The 14,138-nt window shown below is 49.2% G+C and overlaps 1 protein-coding gene across 5 annotated transcripts in view; it reads left to right on the forward strand.

The window, feature by feature from the left end:
• PHC2 (polyhomeotic homolog 2) overlaps positions 1–14,138 on the forward strand; it is a 48,126-nt gene that overhangs the window by 4,197 nt on the left and 29,791 nt on the right. For 2 of the 5 annotated variants that reach the window (XM_036255948.1, XM_036255950.1), the window contains exons 5-6: positions 1,423–1,509; positions 2,622–2,934. In XM_036255948.1, the coding sequence (XP_036111841.1) occupies positions 1,423–1,509; positions 2,622–2,934 (400 nt within the window). Of the gene's footprint in view, positions 1–1,356; positions 1,510–2,621; positions 2,935–14,138 lie in introns of all 5 variants that reach the window. The other 3 variants (XM_036255947.1, XM_036255949.1, XM_036255951.1) reach the window with 3 other exon arrangements.

Raw genomic sequence — 14,138 nt, forward strand, 5'->3', positions numbered from 1 at the left:
CACACACACACACACACACACACAGAAATGGGGAACTCGGCCTTCCCTCACCGTGACAGTCCTTGCTGGTGCTCCAGGGCCATAGGTGCATTCCGGCTCAGATGGTGAAGGTGGCAGCTTCAGGACATGCCGCTGCCTCCACTGCCCTCCCAGCTGGTCCCCATTCTAATCAGGGTCACCCCCCATCCATTGTTAATCTGGTGGGTTTGTTTGAGTCACATGTACTTAGGATGGCATCAGCCCTGGACACATACCTAAAAATCTCTCCTTTATACCTGTCCTGAGGGGTGCAGAGGTCCTTAGGAACTCAAGAGGTTCTGAAGAGTGAAAAGAATTTCCTGGGAAAATAGCAGCTAAAGGCTCTATGCTGGGCTCAGTCCAGCCTCATCTCTCCCATTCTGAAGGTCTCTCCCAAGCTCCTTGACATACGAGCCTGAGCACAGTGCGTCCTACCTCCCTTGCTCCTGTGGCCAGAATCGGACACTCGGAGCTTTTCCATCTTGCTCCTACACTTCCGTCCCTGGCTCCAAGTTCATTGTTTGAGGTGCAGCTCCATCTCCAGGGACTAGCCTCTTAGCTACACAGCATAGAATAGACTTCATTTCCCCGGGGGAAAGTCTGCCACATTGTGACCTTCCCAAACCTGCCTTGTCTTCCGTGTACTCACTCCCTTGCCCTGCACAACTGCCCGACTGGAGTCCCGAAGCCTGCGGCCTCCCTCCCCAAAGCAGGGCCTCCCCACACAGGGCAGCAAGCACAGGAGCCTCACGGAGTCCTGGGGAAAGCACACTCTCCAGACCCCAGCATGTCCACACGGACACCACATTAGACTTGCAGGGGTGGAAGTGTCAGGAGAGACCATCACACAGCCTGCGCCCCGTGGAGGGAGAAGCAGACGCGAGCACAGCTCCGGGCACTCTGCTTCCACAGACGACCGTAAACTCGACTGAAAAATTGGCAAATCACCCCTCTGGAGCTGAGTCTTGTTCTGACCCCAACCTGGGGTCAGGAGTGGGTTAGACCTAGACAGTGGTCCTAGGGCATCTGTCTCAGCCCAGGGTCCCTGCTTCCTGGGATGCTGCCAATGTCGTCCCATCTAGGATGAACTCCTCAGCGAGGCTTCTGCAGCAAACCTCACTTGGGTACAGCCCCAGAATGCTCTCCCCCACCACCCCTTCACTGCCCAGCTGAGGTCAGGATGCCACCAGCCTCTTGAGATTTTCAGGGGATCCCCTTGGACTCCTTCCCTTTCTTGCCTCCCTATTTCCCCATATCTGCTCCCTGGTCAAACTGTTCTGTCCTGTGGCTGAGCCCACAGTGGGCAGGTAAAAGGCACCTCGTTTCCTGTGATTCCAGGCCCAGCCAGGTAACCTGGTGCAGGTAGCTAGGAGCCTAGGCGGCACTGTTCCTTTGTCCCCTCAGCTCATCTTCACGCCCACGGCCACCGTCGCTACTGTGCAGCCTGAGCTCGGCACTGGCTCCCCCGCCCGGCCCCCCACCCCCGCCCAGGTGAGGATTCCATGCTTATGGGAGGGCAGGGGGTGGGCACCCCGTAGAGGGGTACTGATACTGGGGATGGGCCCAAGCCCTGTGGAGCTTTGACTCTGGAAAGGCTGGGATCTCCTAGGAAAGCAGGTGGAGACAGGGCGGCCCACCTTCGCTCCCCGTTGAGAAGGCCTCAGCTACTCCTGACTCAGGTCAGGAGCCAGAGCAGCGTGCTGAGGAAGCGTGGCTACTCACAATGAACAGTGGTCTTCGCCACCTTCGGACTTTGCACACACCCCCCCCCCCCCCAGTGTAACTTCTGCTGCTGTAGTTGCTTTTTAAGCGGAAAATCCCACTTTGGTTTCACACACTAGCACCTCTAGGAATCAGGGAAAATGGCATGGGAGAGGGAGCGAAGACGAGTCCTGGGTCCCCCACCCTCTGCTGGGAGCACACAGACACTGCTAGGCTGTAAAGATTATGGGTAGTGGGGGCAAGGAACGCCCTCCCACTCCCATCTTCCCCATCCCCAACAACAGAATGGGGACCACATGGAGAGCACTTGGTGGCAAGATTATGGGATTTGTCAGATGCGAGTCTGGCACAGCCTCTGTGTGTCCAGCAGAGGGCACCAGGGACCAGGTTGAATAAGCAGGCCCAGCCCGGTGTACACCTTATTTGGAGGACAAGATAATCCTTTGCCTGGTGGCCTTGCTGGCCAATTAACTTTCAGTTTTGCCCTGGCCTTTTCCAGTGTTGCTGTTACTGGGAATTCTTTCTAAGTGGTATGTACCCCATCCTGATAGTGTGGAGGCGGGAGTTCACAGAAGGGAGAGAGCCTGGCCTGCCTGCCCGGGCCTGCCCAAACTGGGCCGTCTTCCCTTCTCAGAATTCCATTTCTTCTGCTGATAGATCCAATCCTAGCACTCTTTCTTGTCCTCTTTAGCAACTCTACCTGCTCCTAGTTTCTCTTTCAGTCCCTAACTCATTCTCTCTCTCTTTCTCTCTCTGATTTTATAACCCACTATCCTGTTCAGCCATTCCTGATGCGTCTCTAACTCCTTCCCTATCTTAGTTGTGTGTTGGCATTGCTCCTACCCACATTCTCTGGACTCCTGTAGACCCCTCTTTTCCAGGTACAGAACTTGACCCTCCGAACACAACAGACACCAGCTGCAGCAGCTTCGGGCCCTACCCCCACTCAGCCTGTCCTGCCCAGCTTGGCCCTGAAACCCACGCCAGGTGGTAGCCAGCCTCTGCCTACCCCATCACAGGGCAGAAACACTGCTCAGGGTTCCCCCGCAGGTACCAAGTGTGGCCTAACTGACAGTGTGGTGGAGCCACTCAAGAAAGGAGATGGCAACAGCAGTGTGCCAGGGAGCTTGGAGGGCCGGGCTGGGCTCACCCGGATGGTGCCCGCTGTTGCTGCCCATCCCCTCATTGCACCAGGTAAGGGCTCCAGGAAGAAGGATCCTATCCCAGAAAACTCTGGAGGACTATGGGTCAGGGGAAACTTTCAGACTTTCCTTTTTCCCATGCACATGCTAGTCGTGTGTCTCTCTCCCCTCTTCCAACCTTGAGATGTTCATCAGCTCCTGATTCTGTTTCATGCTTCTAATCCAGCTTTAAAGAAGGAAGCCACACCCATTGGAGTAAATGAGTCCTTCACAATGGGCACAATGGTGAATCTCAGAGTATGCAATCCTAGCTCCTAACCTTGAGTGGGCGGAGGTTGGCAGTGGGACTATTTCTAAATTCTCTAAGAGTCAGCAGAAAGGACAGGGGCCAGCCAAAGGCATGTAAGAACACGGGGGAGATGAGGAAGTAGGAAGTTCGTTTTCTCATCATTCCTCAGACTTTTGTTGACTAATATTTGCCAGTTACAGAGGCAGTTCTGGTTATGCAGAGATAAAGGAGACTGGACCTGCCCTCAATAGTCTGGAGAGACAGACAAGTACAGTGCAGTGTAGTGTGATGAGCTCTAAGCACTGTAGGAACACAGAGACACTATTTATCTTTGGATAGAAGGGCCGAGAAAGGCTACCAGTGAGGGTCACAATTGAGAATTAATGTAGCAGATTAAAAATATATAATCTAGCAGGTTACTTGTGAGGCAAGTTCTCTGAAGGTGGTGAATCAGTCTTCCCTGGGGCCGGACTCCTTTCCCAGCCTGCTAAAATCCTCCCAGAACTGCCTGTTGTCAGCCATCTCTAATGAGAAAACCTGCCAGAAGCCCTAGAAGCCTGACTTGTCAGTCTAGGGAACAAGACCAAGCTTTTATAGCACAGAAATAAATATAGTGGTTGACCACATGGCTTTGCATGAAAGGGAGATTCACCCTGGTCATATCCCTAGGACAACCACTGACCCCCAGGCCTCATCCAATCTATTTTTTTTTTCTTGAGAGCCTCCTATATGTTTGTTATTAATGAGCCAAGATGATCAAAATATGATTCCTTACCTATTTCCATTTCATAAGTTCTATTCTAGGAATATGTATGAGGTAAGTGGGCCCAGAGCACAGATGGTCATCCAGCACCAGGCAGGGTGGTCAGGTGGAACGGCACACGATCTCTAAGCATGAACAGTTTACCCAGCAGACAACGTGGATGAAGGTATTCAAGACAGGAAAGCACAAATCGAGCATTGTGACAGTGAGCTGGGAAGAATCTGAATTAAAGTCTCTATTCGCCTTTTTGAGGTTTCAAGGACAAGGGAGTGGTCTCCGCCTTCCAGTGGTCACTACAGAGCCTATAGAGTCCTTACTGCCCTGTGGCTCCAGGCGTTTCTCTCTGCCTGGCATTGCTTCCTCCAGAGATTAGTCCAGTCTTCCTTTCATGGAGAAAGAAACTGAGACTCAGAGGGTCAAGACAGGGGTTCTTACAGTGACCTGATAGCAGCTTGGACTAGAGCAGGCGCCGCAAGTTAGCATTTCTTCTACCTACTCATTCGGAGTGCAAACCTAGAGCAGAACTGGGAACCAGATCCACGTCTGGCTGAGTCAGATCCTGGTTCTTAATCATCAAGCCATGTTTGCCTCTCTCAATTCTTACAATAATTTGGAGATTCCTATGCCTTTCCTGTCTCTGACACAAAGCTCAAAGAGCCTGAGGATTCTACGATTGTCCTGGGGTTTACAGAGTCTAGTGGAGGGCTCTCCACCCTTGAGCCTGGTCAGGGTGAACGCAGGTGAGACCCGGGACTAACAATATGTGGCAGCATGCAGTGGTTCCACGGAACTTTCTATGGAGCAGCTGTGAGCTGCAGACCACAAAGACCCTCTCCCCAGAGACAAAAATCCGTAGGCTTTGCATTGTTCCTGCCTCCCACCGTCCCCTCCTATTCTTCCTTTCTTCTCCCATTCCCTTCCTCTCTGTAAACCCCATGGTTCCACTCCCCCACCCCCACCTCCCAAACGGATGACAGCGGGAGGTTTGGGACGCTGCAGTTTCTCTCAGGGCCCCTGGAACAAACAAACAAACAGAAAGACTGAAATAGCCCTTATGACCTGATGCGGGGGTGTGGGGCAGCCTGGAGCAGCACCTGCCTAGGCCTCCACAGTTCCCCAGGCGGAGGTAACTCCTGGCCTCCTGCCCAGCCAACCCACTGTGAATGGAATGATCAGAGTCTGCGCATGCGTGTTGCGGGGGGAGGGGGCGGGGGGGGCGGTGGCGCAGAGTGTTTTTTGTTTGTTATTGGAGCATTTTTTGAGCTGGCTGGCTGGCTGCCCCCAGGGAAAGTAACCAGTGGAGACTTGCGGTGGGGAGGAGGCCGTGGGGGGAGTACAGCAGAGGGGAATGTGTTCTCCTGGGGGCTGTTTCCTACCAGAGCAGGCAAACGCTCTAGTCCCAGCTGGGACTGCTCCCACTGACAGCTGTTTGGGGGCAAAGCCCCTCCCCCATGGCAAGCTCCCTGCTGTTCCTGCTCCTGTCACCTTGGCAACCAGCTTCTTTAGGCTCTGCAAATAGAAAAGGTCCCTTAAGCCATGAAAAGGGGTGGTTGGCGGATGGGGGAGGGGAGCAAGGGGCGGAGAGCACAGCCTAAGAGGTTGGGCTTCTCGTTGACAAGAGGACTGAACAACGGAGGGCAGAAGAGGGGCCGCGACGAGGCCACTGGGCCGACCTCCAGGGAAGCCCGTCCTAAGGGAGCTGGGCTACAGCTCTCCGTAGGAGGCTCGGTTCTTGGAGTCCTCATTTTAGTGGATAAACTCAAGGCCTTGGGTGCACAGGCAGGCCCAAAGGTGAGGAAAAAGTTGCTCACCGGGAGGGAGACGCTGTGACAAAGGGGAACTGTCTGATCATTGAAAATCCAGGTCCCTTTTCACACAATTGTGCCGCAGATGCCGGTCTTTGTCCCGCCTCCTTGTCCCTCCTCGGGTCTCGGGAGAATTCTCTGTTGGAAAGGCCTGCCATTTACGGCTTTGTTGATCACAGGGACGGTTTGTGTCTGGGAGTCTTGGTTTCTGCTGTGATAGGCTGGACAATGGCATGCTTGCTGATTCCAGGACTCTTGGGTACCACATTTCCCTCCCAAAGCAGCTGCCAAACTGCCGGGTACACACACCTTTACTTAGGGAATCCAATAACAACCGAACCATGCAAGTGGGCCTGTTATCCGGCTGGAATCAAAATTCCCAACAATTTTTATATTAGAATCATGCAAGTATCCTTGAAGGTCATTTCAACTATCCACTGTAAGACCAAATTTAGATTATTAAGAATCTCCATATATTTGGGGGGGAAATCCACGGGATATCAGTCGAATTTTGTATTTTGTTAATAACATCCCCCACCATGAGTGCAAGAGAGAGAGAGAACTATGACCCACAGAACACCTTGGAACTCTTGAGCGTTCCTTTTTTCCTGACATTCTTCACCCTAAGCTCCTATTGTGCACATTACTTCCATGGTCACTGCCAGATAATCATAGTAATTACAGTTAATGATTGATCATATTCCAGGCACTGTACTAAATGCCTTACCCACATATCTCATTTAATCCTAGGAGTGATTGTTTCATGTCACAAATGAAGAAGATATGGTTCAGAAAGAGTAACTGTTGTCACCAAATACTTTCTCTTTCATTGTTTAGTTCAGCTCAGCAAATATTCATTTAGCATCTATTATGTGCCGAACATAGTGCTAACCATATGAGAGTTACAGAGATGAGCAAGTTTAAGTTCCAATAGGGGTTGTGGAAATTTGAGTTGCACCTTGAAAAATGAGTAAGTTTCAAGAACTGAACAGAAGGAGAATTATCTCAGCTGGCACTGGGCAGTACCTACACCCAGAGAGGCCTTGTGTGCCTGTGACCATCTGTTCATGTAGGTGGGACCTGTTCCTCCCCTTTCTCTGCCCCACTGCCATTCGCTGTGGGACACCCAAAAGACCTTTGTCCCTGTCCCCCTTGTGTTGTATTCCAACACTTAGCCCCTAGAGGAGCTTGTCTGTTCTTACGTTCCAAAACCCTACCAACTGTTCGCAGATGGTTTCCCAATATGCATCCATCCTGCCTTCACCCGCTCTCCCTGCAGTTTGCCAGCCATAGACAGGATATTCTCACTTGGATACCAACCCACTGAATACACATTTAAGATTTGGAGAATTAATAAACAAAACCAAAAAACCCAGAAGTCTTCCTCTACGGAAAGGTTCCCTTTCCCAGTTCCTGCCCACTGCCCACAGTCGTGAAGTATTCCTATACCCAAGCTCACAATCTCAGGCTTGTTTTGACTTCATTTTCTTTCACAAGGTTTGGGGGTGGGGGGTGTTATAATGAGAAAAACACAGGCTTTGCACTTAGACCTGGTTTCAGGCCCCCAGCTCTTTATCACTTACTAGTTTTATGAACATCATCGAGTTGCTGAATCTCTGCAAACATCAATTTCTTCATTGATAAAACAAAGATGATTGTCTTTACCATGGGCCATAAAAGTGAATGTGATGGCCTGCAAAGGTGTGCACCACAGAGCAGGCTCGGCTGGTTGCCAGGACGTCCTGCTCACTGCTGCTAGAATCATCTTCCTCAGAGGCATTATCTCTTTCTTGGTTAGAAACCCTTCACTGTGTCTCTAGTTCCTACTTTATCAGCTGCAATGTCTAGACTATAGAAGGGACTCAATAAATCGCATGTAATGGCTTCTAATAGCCTGACTCTGACTCTGGGGGGCCCTTCCAGGTGCTTCCCACATTGCCCATTGCACCACTCTATTTGCCCATGGCGCTACTCTATTTGCCCATGGCTCTCTCACACAGATCTTCTGCCCCATCTTCCCCGCTCCCATTCCTTGATCATTTATTTGACCTGTTGTATACCTTTCACCTTGCACCTTCTGGCATAATACTCCCCTCTCATTGTCCATCCCTCCAAGATTACCTTGAAAGTTCTCAACAGCCTCCAGCGAATCCTCTAAGGCCTGCCATTTTCATCTGTGCTCCTGGCTGGTATCATTCACTCACCCAGCAACTTTCTTCAAGCATTTGTTATATGCTAGGTGCCTCGTCTGTTGTGTGCAGTCGGTTTTCCCCTAACCGACTGCATTGTAGAAGTCACTTGGAAACTATTCTGGGCTTTTGCTTGTAAAATGGGAACACTGCCCGTTTGCCTCAGAGGTTTATTATAAGGATCCATGAAACTCAAATGCTAAAAATGCTTTGAGGAATTCAAAGCAACATACAAATAGCAGGTACTGTTTGAAGAATAGCTACTACTTATTGAACATCTACTAGGTATAAACAAAGGACATAAACTTCTTTGTGGTTTAAACATATTCCATTTGATTCTAACTTCTCTACGTAGTATATATCACCATTTACAGAACAGGAAATCAACCTCAGAGAGGTTAGGCAGTTTGTCTAAGGCTGCACAGCCTGTAGGTGGTAGAACCAAGAGTCAAAGCAGATCTGTCTGACTCTGAAACCTGTGCCTTTAGCTACTTATTCTGCACTACCTATCATCCCTCTGCCAAGGATGGGGTAGTTTCTTTTTAATGCTCCAAGCTGCCTAATAAGGAATCCCGCTCACTGAGGCTATTTAGAGGTTCTGCCAGGTAGTCGCAGAGCAGGACCCAAGACATGAATGAACACGGAGGTGGACCACCCAGAGCACCCTGCAGTTGGCAACCCTGTTTTTATAACCCAATTTCCTCTTACAGGGAAACTTCCCTCCACTCTACTTCCTCTCCCACATTCCTCCTAACCCTCAGCTCAGAGGGACTGCATCATAGAACATTCACGTGGCCACTGCTTTCAGTTGTCCTAGAAGGAGCTTGTCTATGGGTGTCAGACTCTGACCTCTAAAGTCTACCTCAGTCTCAGTTACTCCTTGCGGCCTGATTACATGAGACATCTTTGGAGATGAACAGCCTCCTGAGGGTGCCAGCATCGTTTTAGACCTGACCTAAAATTGCCTCCTCTTCTGGGTTTTCACCCGTAGACACCCGGGGTTCAGCTGTGCAGGGTGTCCTAAAGGTTCCTAAATGTGCCACGGTATTTTATACCGCCAAGTCTTCCTAGACGCTGTTCCTTTTGTCATCCTCCTAACTCTGAATGGTGCTAAACACTTTCTTCATCTGGGAAGTCTTTGCTCCCCTTCCCAAGCGGAATCCCTTTCTGTGTTCTCAGCATCCTGTGCTATCTCCTATCATAACATTTACCAAGTTATGCTGAGAGGACCTTTTTATTGGTGGTCTCTTTCACTAAACTGTTATCTATTCTAGGGAACAAGTTTTAGTCAACACCAAACACAGTACTTGGTCTGTGGTGGGTGCTCAGTAATGTTTGTTGAGTGACTGAGTGGTTGAAAGTATCTTTTCATTCAACTTTCTAAACCCGGACCAGTAATGGGTGGTCAAAGTTATGCCAGTCCTCCCTCACAGGCACCTCCCCTCGCAATATTCCCGTGGCTCCAAACTCTACCAACTACTGACTGGGATGCTTCCAGCACTCATCTACTTTGGGACAGGAGTCCCAGCATTTCTGGGACTGTCGGCTGTCTCCTTCATACTTGAAGCCTTGGGATCAATAGCGATCCATTATTGATAAATTGACAGTGGATGCAGTGAAGGGGCGGCCAGTAATCCCTCACAGTCAACAGTCGGCCCTCCTGCCTGGAGGACCTTAATCCTTTTGTTGCTAACAACCCGAGGTGTAGGAACAGTGAATTGGCCTCTTCAGATTCTAAGGAGGCTGCTCAAGGTTAGAGCACCAGACCCTTCCCTAGAGTCTCCTTTTCACTGGGCCCTCATTTGTGCAGGCCTGAGGCCAGCCCTCCCCTGCTCCATAACAGAAAGGGCTGGTGAGCCTTCCAAAGCTGTGCTTGAGGTCCCACAGAACCAACCCTTTGATCCTTGGAAGGGATGAACTTTCCAGCAACATGGGGGGAGGGAGCCAAAATGGGTGAAGGGGAGAAATGAAACTATTGAACATTAGGGAAAAATAAGAAGGAAGGTCTAGAGAGATTTCTGTGCATTAATTTCACAAACGGATATGCCCATTCTAGCTGTAGGGAAGAGTGACATGGCCTCCTCTGGCATCGTGGCTTCCATGGGAAATGCCCTCCTTCGCCCCAAACTCAGCTGGGAGGGCTGGGAGGAGAGAATGCATTGATCTTACCATGATCAGCAGCGAACATTTGCTAATCATCTACAAATGTGTAGAGTACGCATCAGACAATGTGGAAGATGAAAGAAACATAAAAACCTTCTAGTTGAATTAAAGCCATTTTTAATTTTTAAAAAAGGAACATAAGACATCTTTGACTGGAAAACCATGCAATCTGGTTGGATGGATAGAAAATGAACACACTAAAGAATGAAAGTATTGCCGTCTAATTTAATCTAAAACACCACTGACTGTAAGATGCGTTATTTTTTTTAACTCTAAGAAAGAAAAGCACTGCCAATTAAACCAACACCCTCGACTGTATATGTACCCAATTCAAAAGACACTAAAATGAGAGGTGGGGAGACAACTAATTTTAAGAATTAATGAAATACATATATAAGATAGTACACGTTATATCACAAGTGAATCAAACAAGCAAACAATAAAAGCACTCAGGAACTCTGAGGGAAAACTCACAATGGAGTGTTAAGGCAAGGACGGAGAAAAAGCTGAGCCTGGGCCAAAGAAGCGTATGCCTTGGGTCACTGGAGCAGGAGGGCACTCCAGAAGATGGAAGCATCGAAACTGAGGCCAAAAAGGCACAAGGGGTGTGATGCTTTATGGACGACGAGCAGAGCCATCAGGGTGGGTTGAAGGTTAGCACAGGAAGGTAGTGAGCAGAGGTTGGGCAAGAGGAAAGTCTTCCATAAACCAGAATGCTGATAAAACTGAAATGGTCTGCAGGGTTACTCCCATCTCATGCGTGTTCTGGCTCTGGAGAGGACAAGTTTTGTGGGACAAACCACCTGGAGCCCACTATATTTATCATTCATTCATTCATTCATTCATTCATTCATTCATTCAGCAATACTGATTGAGCATCTGCTAAATTCAAGGTGCTTTGGAGGAAACAAATGATGTTGATTCTGCCTCCTTAAGGAGATAGTTGTTTACTAACATTACTATGAGATAGGTGTTATCATTGCCCCCATTCTAAAGATGATGACACAGAGGTACAGAGAGGTCAAGTAACTTGCCAGCATGCCACTGGCATGAGCTAGGGTTCAAATCCAAGCATTTCGACCCAGCAGCCCACAGTGCTGGAAACACTGTCTCTGAGGGCAGTGCAAGGCAGAGACCCCCCAGCAGCCAGGAAGGGGAGAGCCCCGTCGGCTGCAGGGAAAGGATGACAAGGACGTGGTCTGTGGCCCTCCGGGCGGTATGAAACAAGACGTAAACTCCATATGGGGGCAGTGAGCAATAAAGACTGCTTTAAGAAGTAAGATCAAAGAAATGAGAATTAAAAGGTTAGTTTTTGTTATAAAAAGATCTTGAACATCAGGGGCTTTAGACAGCTGCCAACAAAGGACGGCCCCTGGTGGCTTCCATTCGAGGATCAGATCTGTGTACTAGGAAGATTAATTTTCAATCATCTGTAAGGTGGGCTATGGAGAGAAGAAATTAGAATCAGAAAGACCCATTAGAAGGTTATTGCAACACTCAAGATAAAAGGATTTTTGGCCAGCATAATGCTGCAGTTAATTCGTGGTATATGTTTTTTATTAACCTCAAAAGGATATGCACTCCACCAGAATACGTTAGGGTCTTTGACCTGTGAACTTATCTAAGTTTTCATGAGCCTTGTTTACAGCCTTGGCATATACTAACATAATTTATTTCAAAACCATTGCCTCCGGTTTTCCACGGGCAGCGCGGGGTGCCGGAGCGAGGGGGATCGGAGGGGAAGCCCAGGAGTGGAGGGCCGAGAGGCCAGCAGCCACCTTTCCCGGTCTCGGTAAACAAACGTGTTGTCCCTAATTCCCCAATTATACAATTATGCTCTATAGATCTAGGATCTTTCTTCTCGCTAACCTTTTTTTTTCCACCTTACAAATCCTGAATTTTAAACTATTTTCCTGTGATAGCCACCCCCATCAAACTGTAAAACTGGAAGGGCCTTGTGTGATCACCTAGTTCAAGCCTCATGCTTCACAGGTAAAACTCTGAAGCCCTGAGAAGGAAAGGGACCCATCTGGGGCCACACGGCCAGGGAGTCGTGGGACGGGCCGCGATCCTCTTAGCTTCTCTGACCTGCACCGTCTCCATCCGCTCTCAGCTCAGATGGGCAGCCCTCCAGTGACTGTTCCACAGCCAGGGACTCATGATTTTATAGTAAGAGAGAAAAGGGTTTTCAGTGAGGATGAGCATCACTCTGCAGATTGGTGTGGCTGCCAGAGCCTAACAGGGCACAGCCTGGCATCTACAGTATCTTAGGCGCCTTATCGTCATCTTAAAAATTTCAGCAAGCTTTTCCTGATTGTTAAGTTTTGAACTATTCAGTGTGGAATTAGGTGACAAGGCTTCGGTTGGGGTCAGGGACAGCTTATCATCACCAAATGCCTGCTGGCAATTTCCATTTGGACTTTCTACCATCACCTCAAGCCCAACACATTTCTCTCAAAACCTCATCACCATTATTGGAGTTTCCCTCTTTCATCCTTGACTGACATACAGCCTGTAGCCTTATGGGCCATCCATATTCCCTCTCTGCCTACAACAGTCAGTCACCAAGGACCACTTTGTTCTTCCTTAACACCTCTTGTTCCTGGCCTTTCCTTTCCGTGCACACTGCGTTCTGCTTGGAACTCTATGCTGGGCTGTGATGGGGTAGTTGGAAACGTGCATGTATATAGACAAAATTCAAGAAAAAGGTACCTCCCTAACCCAGTTTGAAATCTGCTTACTTTGCATCTATAAGCAGCACAGGACCCAGAATTTGCCTTCATCCTCATTGGCTGGGAGCGTTTGGTTGTAAAACTCCATTTGTGAGCGTCCAGCTGTGGCCCTCTGGGCTTGCATGCGCAGCCTGTCTCTGCTGGCTCTCCAGCTGTGGCAGCCTCTGTGCAGAGCCACTTTTAGGAGGACAGATTCAGCTGAGCTACCCTCATGCTAAACTGGACCAGATGCCACTAGACAGAGAGCAGGCAGCATGAGGACAGTCGATTTCTGAACTGAATTTCCCGAAACCCTACTATATACAAGGCATGACCTAGACATTGAAGGGATTACTGAAAAGTGTAAGAATCCTCACTTCAAACAGCCTGGTTAAAATGGAGGAAGAGCCCTGGCCAGTTTGGCTCAGCGGTTAGAGCGTCGGCCTGCAGTCCGGAGAGACCCGGGTTCGGTTCCCGCTAAGGGCACGTACTTCAGTTGCAGTTTGTCCCCGGCCCTGGTTGGTCGTGCGGGTGGCAGCCACTCGATGTGTCCCTTCACGTCGATGTTTCTCTCTCTCTCCCCCTTCCTCTCTCTTCCTCCCACTCTATCTGTACAAAAAAAAAAAAAAAAAAAAGGAAAAATATCCTCGGGTGAGGATAAAAAATAAAAAAAAAATGGAGGAAGAACAGGCCAGCAGCAAATGGCAACCAGCGATCTCCACTCTAGGACAATGAGTTTACTTACCCCATCTAATGCCGAGTACTATGCGAGGTTCTAGAGGAAGGGACTGGACAATTTTGACTCCAGGGGTTCGTGATTTGGAAAGGAAGAGAGCTAAAAAGCAGTTATAGCCCACTGTAATACAGTGTATTATGATAGAGGTTAGCCCAAGATACTGTGAGAATCCAAGCCAGGACTGCAATAATAATTTTAATTATCATTAGAAACAGTTGAGCAGGACCGGGTGCCAGGAACTATACTGTGCACATCGTGTCACTTTCTCTCATTTTATTCAGACAGTGGTGGTTTGTGTTTTTTTTTTAATTCATCCTTACAACAACTTTCTGGGTAGGAACTATTTTGATTTCTAATTTTTAGGCAAGGAAGCTGAGGCCTACAGGGGCTAAGCACCTAGTCCAAGGTCCCATAGTGTGTGACAGAAGGACCTGGTGGCCCAGCCCTGGTCTGCCTCCTGCCACCATCTGAGGACCACTGTGTGCAACTGGCGCTTCCTGGAGGAGGGCAGCCCGAGCAGAGCCAGAGGGTGAAGAGGAACTAGCCAGACAGAGCTGGGTTGGGTGACGGGAGGCTGCATGTACTGAAGGCATGGGAAAA

This window comes from Molossus molossus, unplaced genomic scaffold, assembly GCF_014108415.1.
Source record: "Molossus molossus isolate mMolMol1 unplaced genomic scaffold, mMolMol1.p scaffold_m16_p_12, whole genome shotgun sequence".
In the NCBI taxonomy this organism is placed as follows: domain Eukaryota; kingdom Metazoa; phylum Chordata; class Mammalia; order Chiroptera; family Molossidae; genus Molossus; species Molossus molossus.